The sequence below is a fragment of the Anopheles coluzzii genome, chromosome 3 (assembly GCF_943734685.1).
Source record: "Anopheles coluzzii chromosome 3, AcolN3, whole genome shotgun sequence".
Classification (NCBI taxonomy): domain Eukaryota; kingdom Metazoa; phylum Arthropoda; class Insecta; order Diptera; family Culicidae; genus Anopheles; species Anopheles coluzzii.
In genome coordinates, this window is record NC_064671.1 from 5,720,001 (window position 1) to 5,733,502 (window position 13,502).

The 13,502-nt window shown below is 46.6% G+C and overlaps 1 protein-coding gene across 4 annotated transcripts in view; it reads right to left on the reverse strand.

Moving 5' to 3' along the window:
* The window catches only part of LOC120959397 (protein spire), a 119,687-nt gene that overhangs the window by 30,881 nt on the left and 75,304 nt on the right, over positions 1 to 13,502 (reverse strand). For all 4 annotated transcript variants that reach the window (XM_049609762.1, XM_040382712.2, XM_049609761.1 and 1 more), the window contains exons 6-9: positions 13,284 to 13,478; positions 5,272 to 5,402; positions 4,781 to 4,892; positions 4,563 to 4,686 (exon numbers count right to left, since the gene is read on the reverse strand). In XM_049609762.1, the coding sequence (XP_049465719.1) occupies positions 4,563 to 4,686; positions 4,781 to 4,892; positions 5,272 to 5,402; positions 13,284 to 13,478 (562 nt within the window). The remainder of the gene's footprint in view (positions 1 to 4,562; positions 4,687 to 4,780; positions 4,893 to 5,271; positions 5,403 to 13,283; positions 13,479 to 13,502) is intronic.

Consider the following 13,502-nt stretch of genomic DNA (forward strand, 5'->3'; position numbering starts at 1 on the left):
ATTCCATCGATCTTCCGGATGCCTTTCGATGAAAGGTACACCCAGCATCCGTCCGGACTACGTTGCGGGTATGTGACGCTCGTACGCAGCGGAGGGAAAGTGAGTCAAGGCAAGGAGCTTGCGATAATTAATCTTCCCGATGCTCCCGATGTTCTTCGGATGGGGGAAATAGAAAAAAGAGAGGTTTTTATGGAGCCCGCGCCATCGACAAAGTTCAGCAGTGCCTCACGCGAGTGAAACACCGGCGCCCGGAAGAAACGCTGAGGATGATGTTTAGCACCGGAAGCAGATCGTTCGCCGTGCGTCGCCGACCCGGAATGAGAGGCTTCTGCGCTTCCCGCAAGCGACTTCAATCTGCTCTCCTCCAGCATGATTTATAATTGATTGGTTCGGTGGTTCATTTCCTTGGACGATTGATATATTATTGAGCTGTCGGCTTTCGGCCAGCCACTAACAAAACGGCCTCCCTCTCTAACGGGCGCTCCCGGTACGGTGTCATCGAGTTCATCAACTTTTGCTGTCCCCTAGCCCCTAGAGGTGGGAGATTGTTTTCAGCAGCGATCGTATCGCCCTTCGCACGTCAAACAAATGCAATAAGACATGGCGTACACAAGAGCATTGTCGTTCAATGTGTCGTTACATTTGCATAACGCCGATCACAGAAAACCCATCCCATTCCCTCCCCCTCGGGCCAGTGTTTCAAACATTCCCTCCGAAAAACAAGGTGTGTATTTCCGCTCTTATGCAATGGCTTTGCGCGCTCAATCAAAGTGCAGCCCCGACAGTGGAGGGGATCTAATTTACCCCCGTCGACCAGACCTCTGAAACCTGAACCTTCGACACCCGCGTGTTGACAGGTAGCCCCGACGCACATCAACACGTCCTGATCTGGGTCACCCTGAGCTCCATTGGGTCGGCGCAATGTATGTCTCTCTCTCTGTTTCTCCCCCATCTCGCTATTGAACGATCGACTTCGATCGACATTCGATGTCAAAGTCATCCACAGCACTATTGGGTGCATCCAGCGAGTGTCGGTGCCTAGATTGATAGAACAATTACTGGTCGGACGGTTATGGCGATGCGCGCACGAACAGGTTGGAACCGCGAACGGTAGGCTCGCATGGAATGCGTTTAGTTGACTTGACTGGTGCTGATGTAGTTCTTTTAGATTGAGCATGAACAAATACCTCACCGGACGAAACAAACACAGAACACAGCTACTCACAAAACCACTACCCCCTACCAACGACGACGGGGACAGAACAAAACGGGACAAAACGATTTCATCGAAGTATGAAACAAGAGCGATACTTACTGAAGCTGGTGTACTGAAATGGATGAAGTGGAATAGTGACGGAAAATGTTAACACACCGCACCCTATGTACATGGGAAAATGAATAAAAATTAATGTGAATGATGAAAGGTGATTAGCGATTTCTGCTCGGAGATGGTGCCAAAAATCATGGAAAAAAATCATTTCCACCGCGTTAAGAAGTACAAAATACTTTTGAATTTTCAATCCTTCGTTTCTATTTCTCCTCGATTTCCATAGATTAAATAAGCACCACATTAATCATGCTAATCTTGTCCAGAGGGCAGATGAAAATCGCTCCACATAACTAACGACCCCTTTCATTTTCACCTTTGGTCTCGGGGAGCTTTCCATCAAGTGGAAAAGGGCAGATGGAGATGGATGGGAAATAAACTTCCAAAATCAGTGCAAATGTGCGTCGGGAAAAAGAGGCTGAATGGGATGAATCACAAGAAAAGGTAAATAAAGCACATAAATACGCACAACCAACCATCAACCGCACAACTGTAACGACGCGTGTATGAAAATATGCTAATCACATAACGCTGAACCCAACCGTGTGCGTGATCGGGAATGGAGAAAATCCGACTGCCAACCCGGCAAAGTGTTGCGGTGAAGAGATTATACGCACGAGGGAGGAAGCTGCTTAATGAAGTCATTACACCGCGCACTCGACACTTTATCCATCGTGCAAACACAACCGCAAACAGAATACGGCGTACACATTCCCACACTAGGACACACACACACACACAAGCACTAACGATACTTTCGCAGCGTTCGACTCGTTCTGCAAATTTCTTTTCAATAGCCCTTCAGCATCATAATCACCTGCCATCATCGTTACGATCGTGATTAGCTAATATGCAACAATGTTGCTAACAACATCATCATCATCATCTACATCAACGTAAGCGATCACACCAGCGAAACCGTCTATTTTGATTCTGACACGTCTTAACTAAGGCATCAGTGGGTGTGGGTGTGTGCATGTGTGCCTCTGTCTAAGATGTTCAGGCATTTTTGATGCTTTCATTTTGCGCGTGCAATTTTTGCGCTGCTGCCACGCCACACTTTTTCCCACGCTTTTCGGTGCAGTCGGTTTCCCCTGGGCGGGAAGAAAGCTGGGATGGAGTCTTCTATTTACCATATTCGTCTCTAATTTGAAGGGCTTCAGGAGGGGCAAGAGAAGAAGCAAACGCGCTGCACATATGCGTTGACGTACAAGCTTATGCGTAAGCTTCAAAACCTCCATTCAAACGCGAGCGATGAAGGGTGGAAAGTGCAAGTTGAAGACTGCACTGTTGCAGCTGCAGGCATGCATTGACACGATGTTTGTGTGGGAAATATGCAAAGGAATATGTATGTGTGTGTGGAGTGATTTTCATTAATGATTCTTTATGCGCGGTACAGAGTAAGTGAAAGTCTTCTTTTTTGTGTGTGCACATCATTAGCATCTGTACAATTGAGGCTTCTTATACGGCCGGGTGACAAAACTCGAATGAAAGAGGCATTTGAGCGGGCAATAAAATCCTCGGAAGAAGCTTTAATGAGTCTTTTTTTAATGTAAATTTCATTTGACATTCTTGGCGATGGTCGACAGTAATATATGCACAGTGAAAGTTTGCTAGTTATTAACTCGTCTTTTGCGTTACTGTTTTACTATAAAAATAGCATCTACCCAACCAAGACCGCTCAAAAGGACTCTCTGATGAATGAAAGCAACTGCTAACCCTATCAGACACTGATTACGCCAGAGGAAACTACACATGCGCTTGCAAAATCTATGCCAATCGTTCATCGCTTCAAAAGACTTGAACGACGCACCGGAACCAAGCGACGAACGGTATATTAGAAACCCCCGCTCAAGCGGTACACAGCCCAGGGGATGTGCGGGATTAGCGAGATTGCTAACAAAAAATAAAATAAAAAAGAGATAAAAGATAAGAAAAACCACACTCGATGCCTCCAGTGAGGTAATGAAACCGGAGGAATTGTAAAAGCACAGAAGCCGCTCCCCACCGCCAACCCGTGGGGCCGGATAAAAACAGGAAACGTGTTTCAATGCTGCTAAGTGACGGCCGACCAATTACCCTAAGGCAGTGGTGGTGGTGGCGGTGGCTGTGGCGGTAAAATTTCCAACCCGACCCCACAACTGCCGGAGATGAATGGCGAGCGAGTTGCAAAGGGTGAAGGAGCGGAGTGTGGGGCAAGGGGCATGCAAAAACAAATCGTAAGAAAACTGGTTCCCTGCCAGTGCCGTTCAACAACCTGCCCGAACAAACGGTACTGGCGTAACTTTGGCCTATCCATTTTTACCCGAGCATGAACTACACACCCGCTCCTTGGGGGCAAACCCCTTTTCCAACCCCTCCCTCCACACACACACACACACACACACACACACACACGCACAGCCCTGCCCTGCCAGGGTCAGATAAAGTGAGACAATTAATCATCGGGAAATTGTTGACGGTTTGCTATTAATTTAATAAATCCCTGCCGTCCGCACTGGCCAGACTACCGGGGCTTGTCTGCTCTCTTCTCACGCAGCAGCACTCACGTGCGGCAAACACACCATAGCCACCCCCGTGTATCCGCGTTCGTTTCTGTCGTCGTCATGCGTGCCTTGATTGACACATTTGATGCAGCGTGCGTGCGTGCAAGCGTGCGTTCGGGCGCGCGATGCACCAGTGAAGTCGTTTTGTCGCACCGATTTGGAAATGGCGCCTGGCACCATGAAAAGCGAGACGACACTTTGGCAGCAGCAACCGGGCGGGAAGTTTATTAAACCTGTTTTACATCGCCACGGCCTCTTCCTCTGCACGGCTGACGAGGCGGGAGGAGCCGAGGTGACACGTTGGATGATGGAATTAAATTATTAAACTTCAATTAAGCTTCTCTCTGTCGCTTCCCCACATCGATCAGACCTTGCCGGCCTTCCAGCAGTGGCGGAGGACACATTATTAGTAATTAATATTGTAATAGCAGTCGATGTGTTGGTTTGAAGTTGTTTTTTTTTATGCAAGCAAATTTGTTATTTATGACGTCGATGTAGGTCACAGCATCAACGGAAAATAAGATGCGTGAGGGCTAGCCTTACACCCATGCTCTATCCTAGAACATTTGCTCGCATTAATGAGATGAAATTGAAACAAAACTCAAGCAAACAATTGTTATTTTATGATGATTACGATGGGAAACTTAAGTTATGTAAACAACAAAACAATTCAAACATGTTCTACATACGTCTTGATTTCAGCTTCTGGTTCACCGGCTTCAGCACGCGCCCCTTTCGTATCGAGTCTAGCAGCTGCTCCCGAGGACACGATACTCGTTTCAGCGGCTGGGGAGCAAGCTTTCTTTCCGATGCCTAAAAAAGTGGAGAGTAATTTGAACACCATTTTGTGACTCCCTAATGACATCGCAACATCGTTGTATACAGGCCACTTTTGCATCCCACTTACCTTACGCAGCGGCGGCCTCGATCGGATGAACTCCAATATGACTGCATGTGCGTCCTTCTTGACCCGCGGCGGAATGTCGCCGTTCACCATAACCTTGCGGAGATTGTACTTTCTGTTGTAGAAGAAGACGGGGGAGAAAACACGGGAGCAAGAGCGAGAACAATCAAACGTCTGTACACCGTGGAACCTGCACACATCGATGTTCGAAGGTCAATTTCAAACCAAAGGAAAAGGGTAAATTGTCACAACTTGTGGGTCGAGTCACCCCACGAATCAGGCCGAGCGATATGATTATCTCTAAAAATCGTGTTGCAAGTCGTGATGGTAGCCACAGGAATGTGTCCCCAACAATTGGAAGGGTGTTTCGTGAAGGGGAATGTTGGTCCCTGTAGGAAAAGGAGGAGGCCGCTGACCAGCGCAGACGCTCGTGACCCCGACCTGGTAGCGACAACCTCTCTCTCACACTATCTGTCTCTCTGGCCAGTACCTACCTGGAGCGGATATCCTCCATCAGGATTTCGTAGGGCGTCAGCTCGTACTCGATAGGCGCTCGTGAGAAGTTGATCTTTTTCAACCGTACGCCACGCCGCAGCTCATCGACGACCTGCATCCAAAAGCGGGCCTAAAAGAGTGTTGGTGAACATTGGATTAGTAAATGATAAATTAAACCACCTTTTTATCTATCCCCGTTGTGTTTGCACACGTCCCCGAACGAAATAGAACAATAAAAAAAAATATATCTATAAAAAGCAACATAACATATGACAAACTCGTGTGTGTGAGACGTGTGACTGAATCTACCTCCCCCATTACAACACCGAATGACAACATCGGGACACACAGCGTGTGCTCTGCCGTTGACAAAGTGGCGCCTAACCGCAACCGGCCGCCGCACGCTCATGTTTCGTTCGGTAGCATACTTTTCTAGCGCGGAATGCGTAGCGAAACGCTCCATCACGATCGTACCGCAGCAGCAACCGATCAACCACAAAACAACAAAAAGAGCCTTCACGAACGATGCTCGAGGGAGACCCAGGGAGACAGTGTGTATCAGAATTTATGGAATTTGTGATAGTTATGAAACTCGGCTGTCGATGACAAATCGAAGGGATTTCGAACGGAAGGCGATTCCTACCCTGCCCGAACGTTGGCATAGCAGGGAAGGCACACGTTGACACGAAGAATGGCTATGCGATCGTTGATTAGTTCGTTATTAATCGCTCCTAGTATCGATGGTTATCTTTTTTGTAGGACTTTTCAAAACATGCATAACACAAAAGTTCAGTGAAACGAAACCAATTAACAAAAAAATATTATTTTCAATTATTTTGAAAGAACACAACTTCCTGCTCTTTATGTAGCAGCTACTCCTCACGTTCTGTCCACGTATTTCGCAACCATAAATCTGCATGAATCATCAAACACTTAAATGACTCTCCAAACGTTTCCTTTCACGTGTTGCAAAACGCACGCCACGCTCTACTGTTAACGCGGTGAAGCGACGTACTGCAGCGATCGAGGCAGCAAAACCCAGGCGTCATTTTCGTCGTTCGGTAAAGTGAATGTAATCTAGAACCTACCAAGCTGCCGGCCAGAAAACAAGCTACCCAAATCCTACTACATAGGGAGGGAGAGAACACATTCTTCATTCACGAGACGGGACGGTGCGCTCGGTCCGTAGAAGCTTAAAGCTTCTCCTGGGCCTTTTTTCGCTTTTTAGTTTAAGCCGGTTACGAAAATGCTAAAGGCGTCACACTTCTAAGCGACCGATAGCGCCCGGACACAGCAGCTGGTTGAATAAATGGCGCGATTCAGTAAATTTCAGACGGTTTTACGTGGATAGACGCTCAGTAGCCAGCAGTCCGAGAGCTTCGGCCAGCGTCTAGCAGCCTTGAGATGATTATTTATTGCTTCAAACAACAAAAAAAAGGTCCATGTCCATTTGGAAAGCGCGGCACTAAGGAAAGGTCGATAAAATGTCATAATCGGGGTTTGCCGGGAGGGAACTGTCTTTTAGCATAAGAATAGAACACCGGGATGTGATAATTATTGCAAAAAACCAAAAGCTCTCCAATTGACTCAGCTTTAACGACAAACCATTCGATCAGCCGCACCACCACCGGGGCACTGCTAGCTTCCGTCCCATTTCCGCAGAAGGTACCGCTTAATCCGGTGGTAATTCATTTATTTATTACCCATCATCCGGTGGCGTTCGAGATCAAAGCAGCTTCCGCAGCCCGCATGGCTCGATGGCACAAAGAACCGTTTTTTTTTCGAGAGGTCGCAAGCCCTCCACAGCCACCATAATCCATCATTTCCCAGTCTGCTCAGGATTGTGCGCAAAACAAATGGTGCACATACCATACACGCACACACACACACACACACACACACACCAGAGCTGTGAGTGATCGACCTGCTTTTTCCGGTTGGTAGCAGGGGGGTAAAAAGGGGTGGAAATAGTTCACCTCTTTCCATCAGCGGATGAAGAGGATTTTCATCATGATCATCATCACCCGGTCCCGCGCCATCGTTTCCAGCAAAAGGTTGTCATTTTTTGTGCTGCTGCTGCTGCTGCTGCTGTACAGACGAGCAACTCGGGAAAAGCCTCACCAGGTGCAGCAATAAATCAACAGTCACTCTCGAGGAGCGGATTGAAAAACCCGGTTTAAAAGCGCCTCGGGGTTCTGCTCAATCGTTAATTTCTGACGTTGCTGTTGCCTGTTGTAATGGGGGGGAAGGAAATTGCAGTATCGAAGATGATAAATGACAAATCATGAGTGGGGGGAAAAATCCAGCGAAGAAATAACACAGATAAATCACGAATGTGATCAACAACTCAAAAATAGCTCAAATCAAGAGGGTTCAGAGTAATGCAAAGAAAAATGCTCAAACTACAGCGCTGTTCGCATATTTACCGAAACAATGTAAAAGAACAATTTGGTTTTAAATTAAAACGCTCATACTTGCAGTGCCTGCCAGATTCTTTGATCGTCCGACTGCATTCGATCCGGTGATGCATCGGTGAAGAAGCGTCGACATGGGTTGGATTATTCGATTCTCCCGAGTAAGGGGAGTAAGAAATGATGATGAACAAACCACACAAAAAAAGAAATAAAGTATCATCCCCAAAAAAAATACAAAAACACCCGCCATTGTGTTGACACATAGTTTGCAGTTCACAGTTTCCGTCCATTTTGTCGATCAGTAGTCGATCAGTGTGCAGCAGCAGCCGAATGCCCGACGACCAAACGTAAGCCAACGAGCGATTCGCAGCGATTCCCGGGAAGAGGAAAGAAGCGTTGTTACTGTGTTGATTTCCGTAAATGTGTTAAAAACGCAGACAAAAAAAAACGAAAACAAACTCAAAACTCAAGCGCGGCTTGATTTTTAACGATCGTCACCGCGTCGCGGGCAGACAAGCAGCGACGACGTATCGACAGCATCGAAACCAGCGGCCAGTTGCAGTGCGGACCGCGCCGCCCAACACAACCGGACGAGGAAAAGGAAAGAAAAATGTATTATTCGAAGATTAATTAAAGTACATTCTTTCGCGTCGTGTTGTGTACCCCATTTCGTCCGGCACCTTATCGTTCGGCCAATTCGGTGCATTAACGGAAGACCTGCACAGATCTACAGTCTGCGTGTACTTTGTTTGTTTTTTTCTTCTGTTCGCTACCTTTCGCGTGCGTCGTTATCGTATCGCGCGCGGTGGAAAAACGAGATATCGGCCGGTGGTGTTGCATCGCGACTGTTGCACTGCGCTGGGAATGTGCAGACGGGAAATCGGGAAACATTTCTTTTCGATTCCGCCCGTCCGGTACAAACCTACACACACACACACACGTCAACTGAAATGCAAGTGGTGAATGCCGTTACCGCTCGCTTGGCAGCATGTTTGTAGCAGCTCCGTTTTCGGTGGAGTTTGTTTCTGTTTTTTTTTTTTTGCTGTATTTTTGTGCATTTTATATCTGCTGTACCGAACACGTTTCCCGTAGAAAGCACCAACTTCGGTTTTGTGCGTTGTTTTCTTGCAATGAGTGTATTTTCCTCCCGCCCCCCAGATTCCTGCCTTCCAATGCAGCTAGGGGAAAAGAAACAAAGTCCTTTAATTACCGGATGCAACGGTGCAGCGTGGTGCACACGCTCAATGCAAAATGGAACCTGACTTTCACCTTCACCCGCGTTCAAAACAATGAAGACGAACAGGTGTGTGCGTGTGTGCATGCGTGTGCGCGGTGGAAGCTGTGACTAGGGGATGACAGACAGCAGACTTCTTGCGTTCGCTGATTGCCTTTATGCAACACGCCTTACGCGCTCCAGCCGTATCCTGAAACCGCCGCGACGGACAGAAGAATAGAGCCATCACCCCGCATTTTGCACAACGAAACGGAACGGATCCGGAGCAGTCTGGCCGGCACACCGGGGCGACAGACACAGCTCCACTGTGGTCGGGTAGGATATGAACGAAGGAATAAAAAAACATCCTTTGGAATGTAATTGCAACGAATGGGCAAGATTGGCAACCAGAATCCTTTTTCCTTTTCCACTGTCGTCTGCTCCCATTTACGGGAGAGAAGTAAAAAAAAAAAAACATTGGCTCCAACGCCAACGTTCAACAAACTCGGACGGAACGAAAGGAAATGGAAAGTATAAAATGAATTGAGTGTACAGTGTTTTTTTGCTCACCAATCAGCATGACACATTCATTTTCGTTCAAAAGAGCTTAATTTATGCCAGCTTCAGGGCTGGTCAGCTGTCAACGTTACTGTTTTCGTTTTTTTTGTTTGCACTTGCATTGCAACTATTCGGAAGCTCAAACGCACGGTGAGGTTCGTCTCTTGTCCGTGCGTTGAAATCGTTTGATTTAAAGCGTTCATTTGTAGCCCACCTGCAAAAAACCTGCGCACTAGCAAAAGCAAGCACAATTGTTTGTCATAGTTTTAAATGAGCAGCAAAAGCGTATTGGGCAGATTGCATTCCAAAATCAATCCTTGTTATTCTAGGCGGCTTTTTAATCTACATTCAAATACCTTGCCCAAAGCATGCGCAAAGCAGCATTAGAGATAGACCGCCCATATTGAACTACACAGTTCAGACCTCATTTGCTTTCGAAAGCCATCCTCGAGCATAAAACACTGATGCTCCAGTAGCACCCTCGCCAAGTGGATTTCAACGTGCGACAAACGACGGACCGCACACGAACCCAGGGGTACAACTGGGTACAAAAACACTACCAAAATCACCACAATCATTGTAGTGACGCTTTCCACGGTAATTGAGCATAATTCTGGTCAAACTGGGGTGCGTTGCAGACAAACGGTTGCGGCTTGCCAGTACCACTTTCACGGCACACGGCCAAACGGTCGGCGCACGCCCTGCCGGTTTTGTGAACTAGGAAGACAGGAAATGGTTAGGAAAATTGGTCCCTTAATTGCTACTCCACTTCACCCCGACAAGTGAAGGCTTACTGGAGCATCTGCAAATAAGCGCAACACACACACACACACACACACAAATGGCAGTAGCTGCTGTGTGGCTGCCGTGTGTCGTACTGTGCTCTTTTTATCGCGCGTTGATCAAATGGGGGTATACTCTGTGAGGCGAAGCGATGCTCCTGACCTTATGATGAATTTATGGTTAGTGGGATGCTTTCTTCACATCGAATCATAGCGCGCATAGACCTTCAAAAGGTTGACCTCAAATGCAACTCGCGCGGGAGATGAGGTGGTAAACTAAATTAGCCTCATTATACTATCCCTCGCAGCGAGAGCAAAGCTATTTGCATTTGGTACATTTCACCATTTGACTCTCTTTGCTACTCTTTGCTCATAATCACACAAACTCTGGAATGACAATTAAAATATGTCAAACTCTTTTCACAGCCACGTTCGTTTTAAGCATGCATGACATAAAAATTATGACTGAACCAACCATTCCCATGCGGCTATCGCTTCTTTTCTATTATCTGCTGAATTATTCAACTGTTTGTTGATGAATTTTGGAACCTTTCTCTCTGTGCTCATCCAGTCCAATCTCATCAGTACCGCTCCCCATCGTCACACATTTGTTCGAACGTTGTAAAAGCGCAAGGGACGCGATATAATTTTACGATTTCTGGACACCCCGAGCAAGATGAATTGATGTTCACGCCACGACGCTTGTGACGGTTTTATGTGTGCCCTGTGCTCCGGTTGGCATAATTTTGATATGCTCCAATGATCACGCCACACAGTGCCGTAGTCCGTCACCGGGAGGGAACACAGACAGGAGAGGAAAGGTATATTTGCATGATGTGGATATTTTTACACACTGGCGATTGGTGAACATCAGTTCCGTTCGCCCAGATTACGCTTTTTTTCTTGTATTTGCGCTATCTTTGTGTCGTGTCTCTGTTTTATTTACCTCCCAGCCATGGAAATGATCGCACGTCGGTCGGTATTGCCATTTTTTTCGATAAAGTTATGTGTTTCGACATTCCTCATCACTGTAAAATCACCACCAACAGTGACTAAAACGCAATCAAAATTTAGTAATATATTTTTATGAAGTCCAATGTTTATGAGTTTTTCACATCCACATGCTATACAGTGGCTTGGGTCCGAACTCGTGCCGTACCAAAAGTACAACAAAAGGAACCACAACACACACACACTCTACCTCGGTGTGTAAGGGTGGAATTTTAAATAAGGACTCACGTAATGAGCGAGTCTCAGTTCACCCCGGCCAAATATCGTTTCATATTTGGCCCCTTTCGCATTGTCATACATTTTCAACGCGATTCTTTCACTAGCCACCGTAAGCCGTAGAGAAAAATCTGCCACTGCACGGACCCAACCCGCTCCCCCATCTGGTAAAGCACAACCAATTTTGTCCGCACGAAATGCACGGTGTTTCGGCATTGTGAATATTCACAAAAGCATCCGACAGGCCGGCGCGTCCGGCGTTTGAGGTCGCACCATTTTCCCGGGCGGCCTTTCGCGAAGTGTGCGTTACTGCACGCACACACATGGTTTACCACCACATCGAGATTTTGCACCGATGCGGAAACAAGGGTGCCAACAGAGGGTCTAGGGTTGTGTTGCTCTGTTATTTTATTTTCATGCTTCGCTGCCAGCTGATTGGTGGTGTTTGTTTGGCAAACGTTACCTAACCATTTCTCCGAATATTATGTCATGTCGGTTGCGTTTTTTTTAGTAAAAATGACTACAAAATATTAGAGCAAAACTTAATAAGCTGCCTGCTGAAAGGAAACCGTTCCCTTTCATGTGCACCGACGCCCCGACATAATCATACATTGGACAGCAATTAAGCTTCGTGTTTACACTTAGTCAAATGAGCATGCTTGTGTTTATGAAACAATTAAACTAAATGCACATTCATTTTCTCTGACCAGTGCACTCACCTTCCAGTTCATTCTGTTCATCAATCGTCATTGCCATTGCAGGTCTTATGCAGGTTTGAGATGATTTTATCTTGCGACTTAAATGACGATTGCTAGATCGCTTGCGATCAGAGAGGGAGAGATCGGCACAGCCCATTTGCATGCACAATCACAGAAAAGAAGCAACGAACCTAATTATTCCACTATCACTGCACACAGCAATCGTAATCGCAATGAAAGCAAGGCAACCAACGATCCCTTAATCATCGCCCTTCGCGTTTCAATCAACCGCTTGTGGCTGGCAGGGCGCTGAACAGAACACGCAGCAATTAAATTAATTGAATTAAATTAAAATCATTCCAAACAAACCAATGGGCACAGCAACGCTCAGCTGGATGGAATAGAGCAAAGCATCGCAGTAAAAACACAGTTCTCCTCTGTAATCAAACGATTTCGCTGGCTGTGTTTCGTACTTGAACATTTCCCAAGCGTTCGAACCCATAAGTGTGCGGGTACCCCCGAGTAGAAAAGATCTTTGCTAGAAAAGACATCAATCGTCGGCGTAAACAACATGCAGAAGGGTTGTAAAGTTTCTGCCAAAAGTAAGGTAATTGCTCATTTTTCATTTCCATTTCCATACGCTCCACAGCCCCCTCCCGGCTGCAAAATGTCTTCCTTTGAACGTCTCATTACACACACCCCGACAGCTCGGGCGCTCACTTTCTCGCGCTCAATTTGATTGATAATTCAATAAAAGCTGTACCTTTTTCCGTGCGGTAAGTACAGCTCGTTAGGAAATTTGTGAGGAAATAGGATGATTGAGCTGCCTTGTTTGGTTGTGTGGAAATTGCACAAAACATGCAGAGCAATGTTGCAATTTATCCAAATTATCAACCTTAACATTTTAATGTGTAACAGTTTGCGAACCTGGAAAACTACAACTTATCAGTAAAGATACTGTGCGAAATTTAAGTATGGTTCAACACTTTCACGAAAATTATACCATAATATTGGTGCATGTTTTTAATAATTAAAATCATTCGAAGGGCAGTTCCTAAATTACAGGAATGCAACACTGTTCGCTGAAGAAATCTAGAAGGAAAGCCAACTGTAACTCACCCAATCGTTGAAGTGGATCTTCTCCAGCTCCTTGCCGGTCGTTTCCGCCTGGGCCTTTAACCGCAGGACCTCCGCCTCGCCCTGACATACCCGTTGCAGGAACGTGCGCAGCTCCAGCGTTTCCGTTACGAGCGCCCGACACACGGCCCGATAGTGATCTTCCGGCTTCGAGGGTGATACACGCGATGAGCAGTACTGCAAGCAGAGAATCAGCCACAA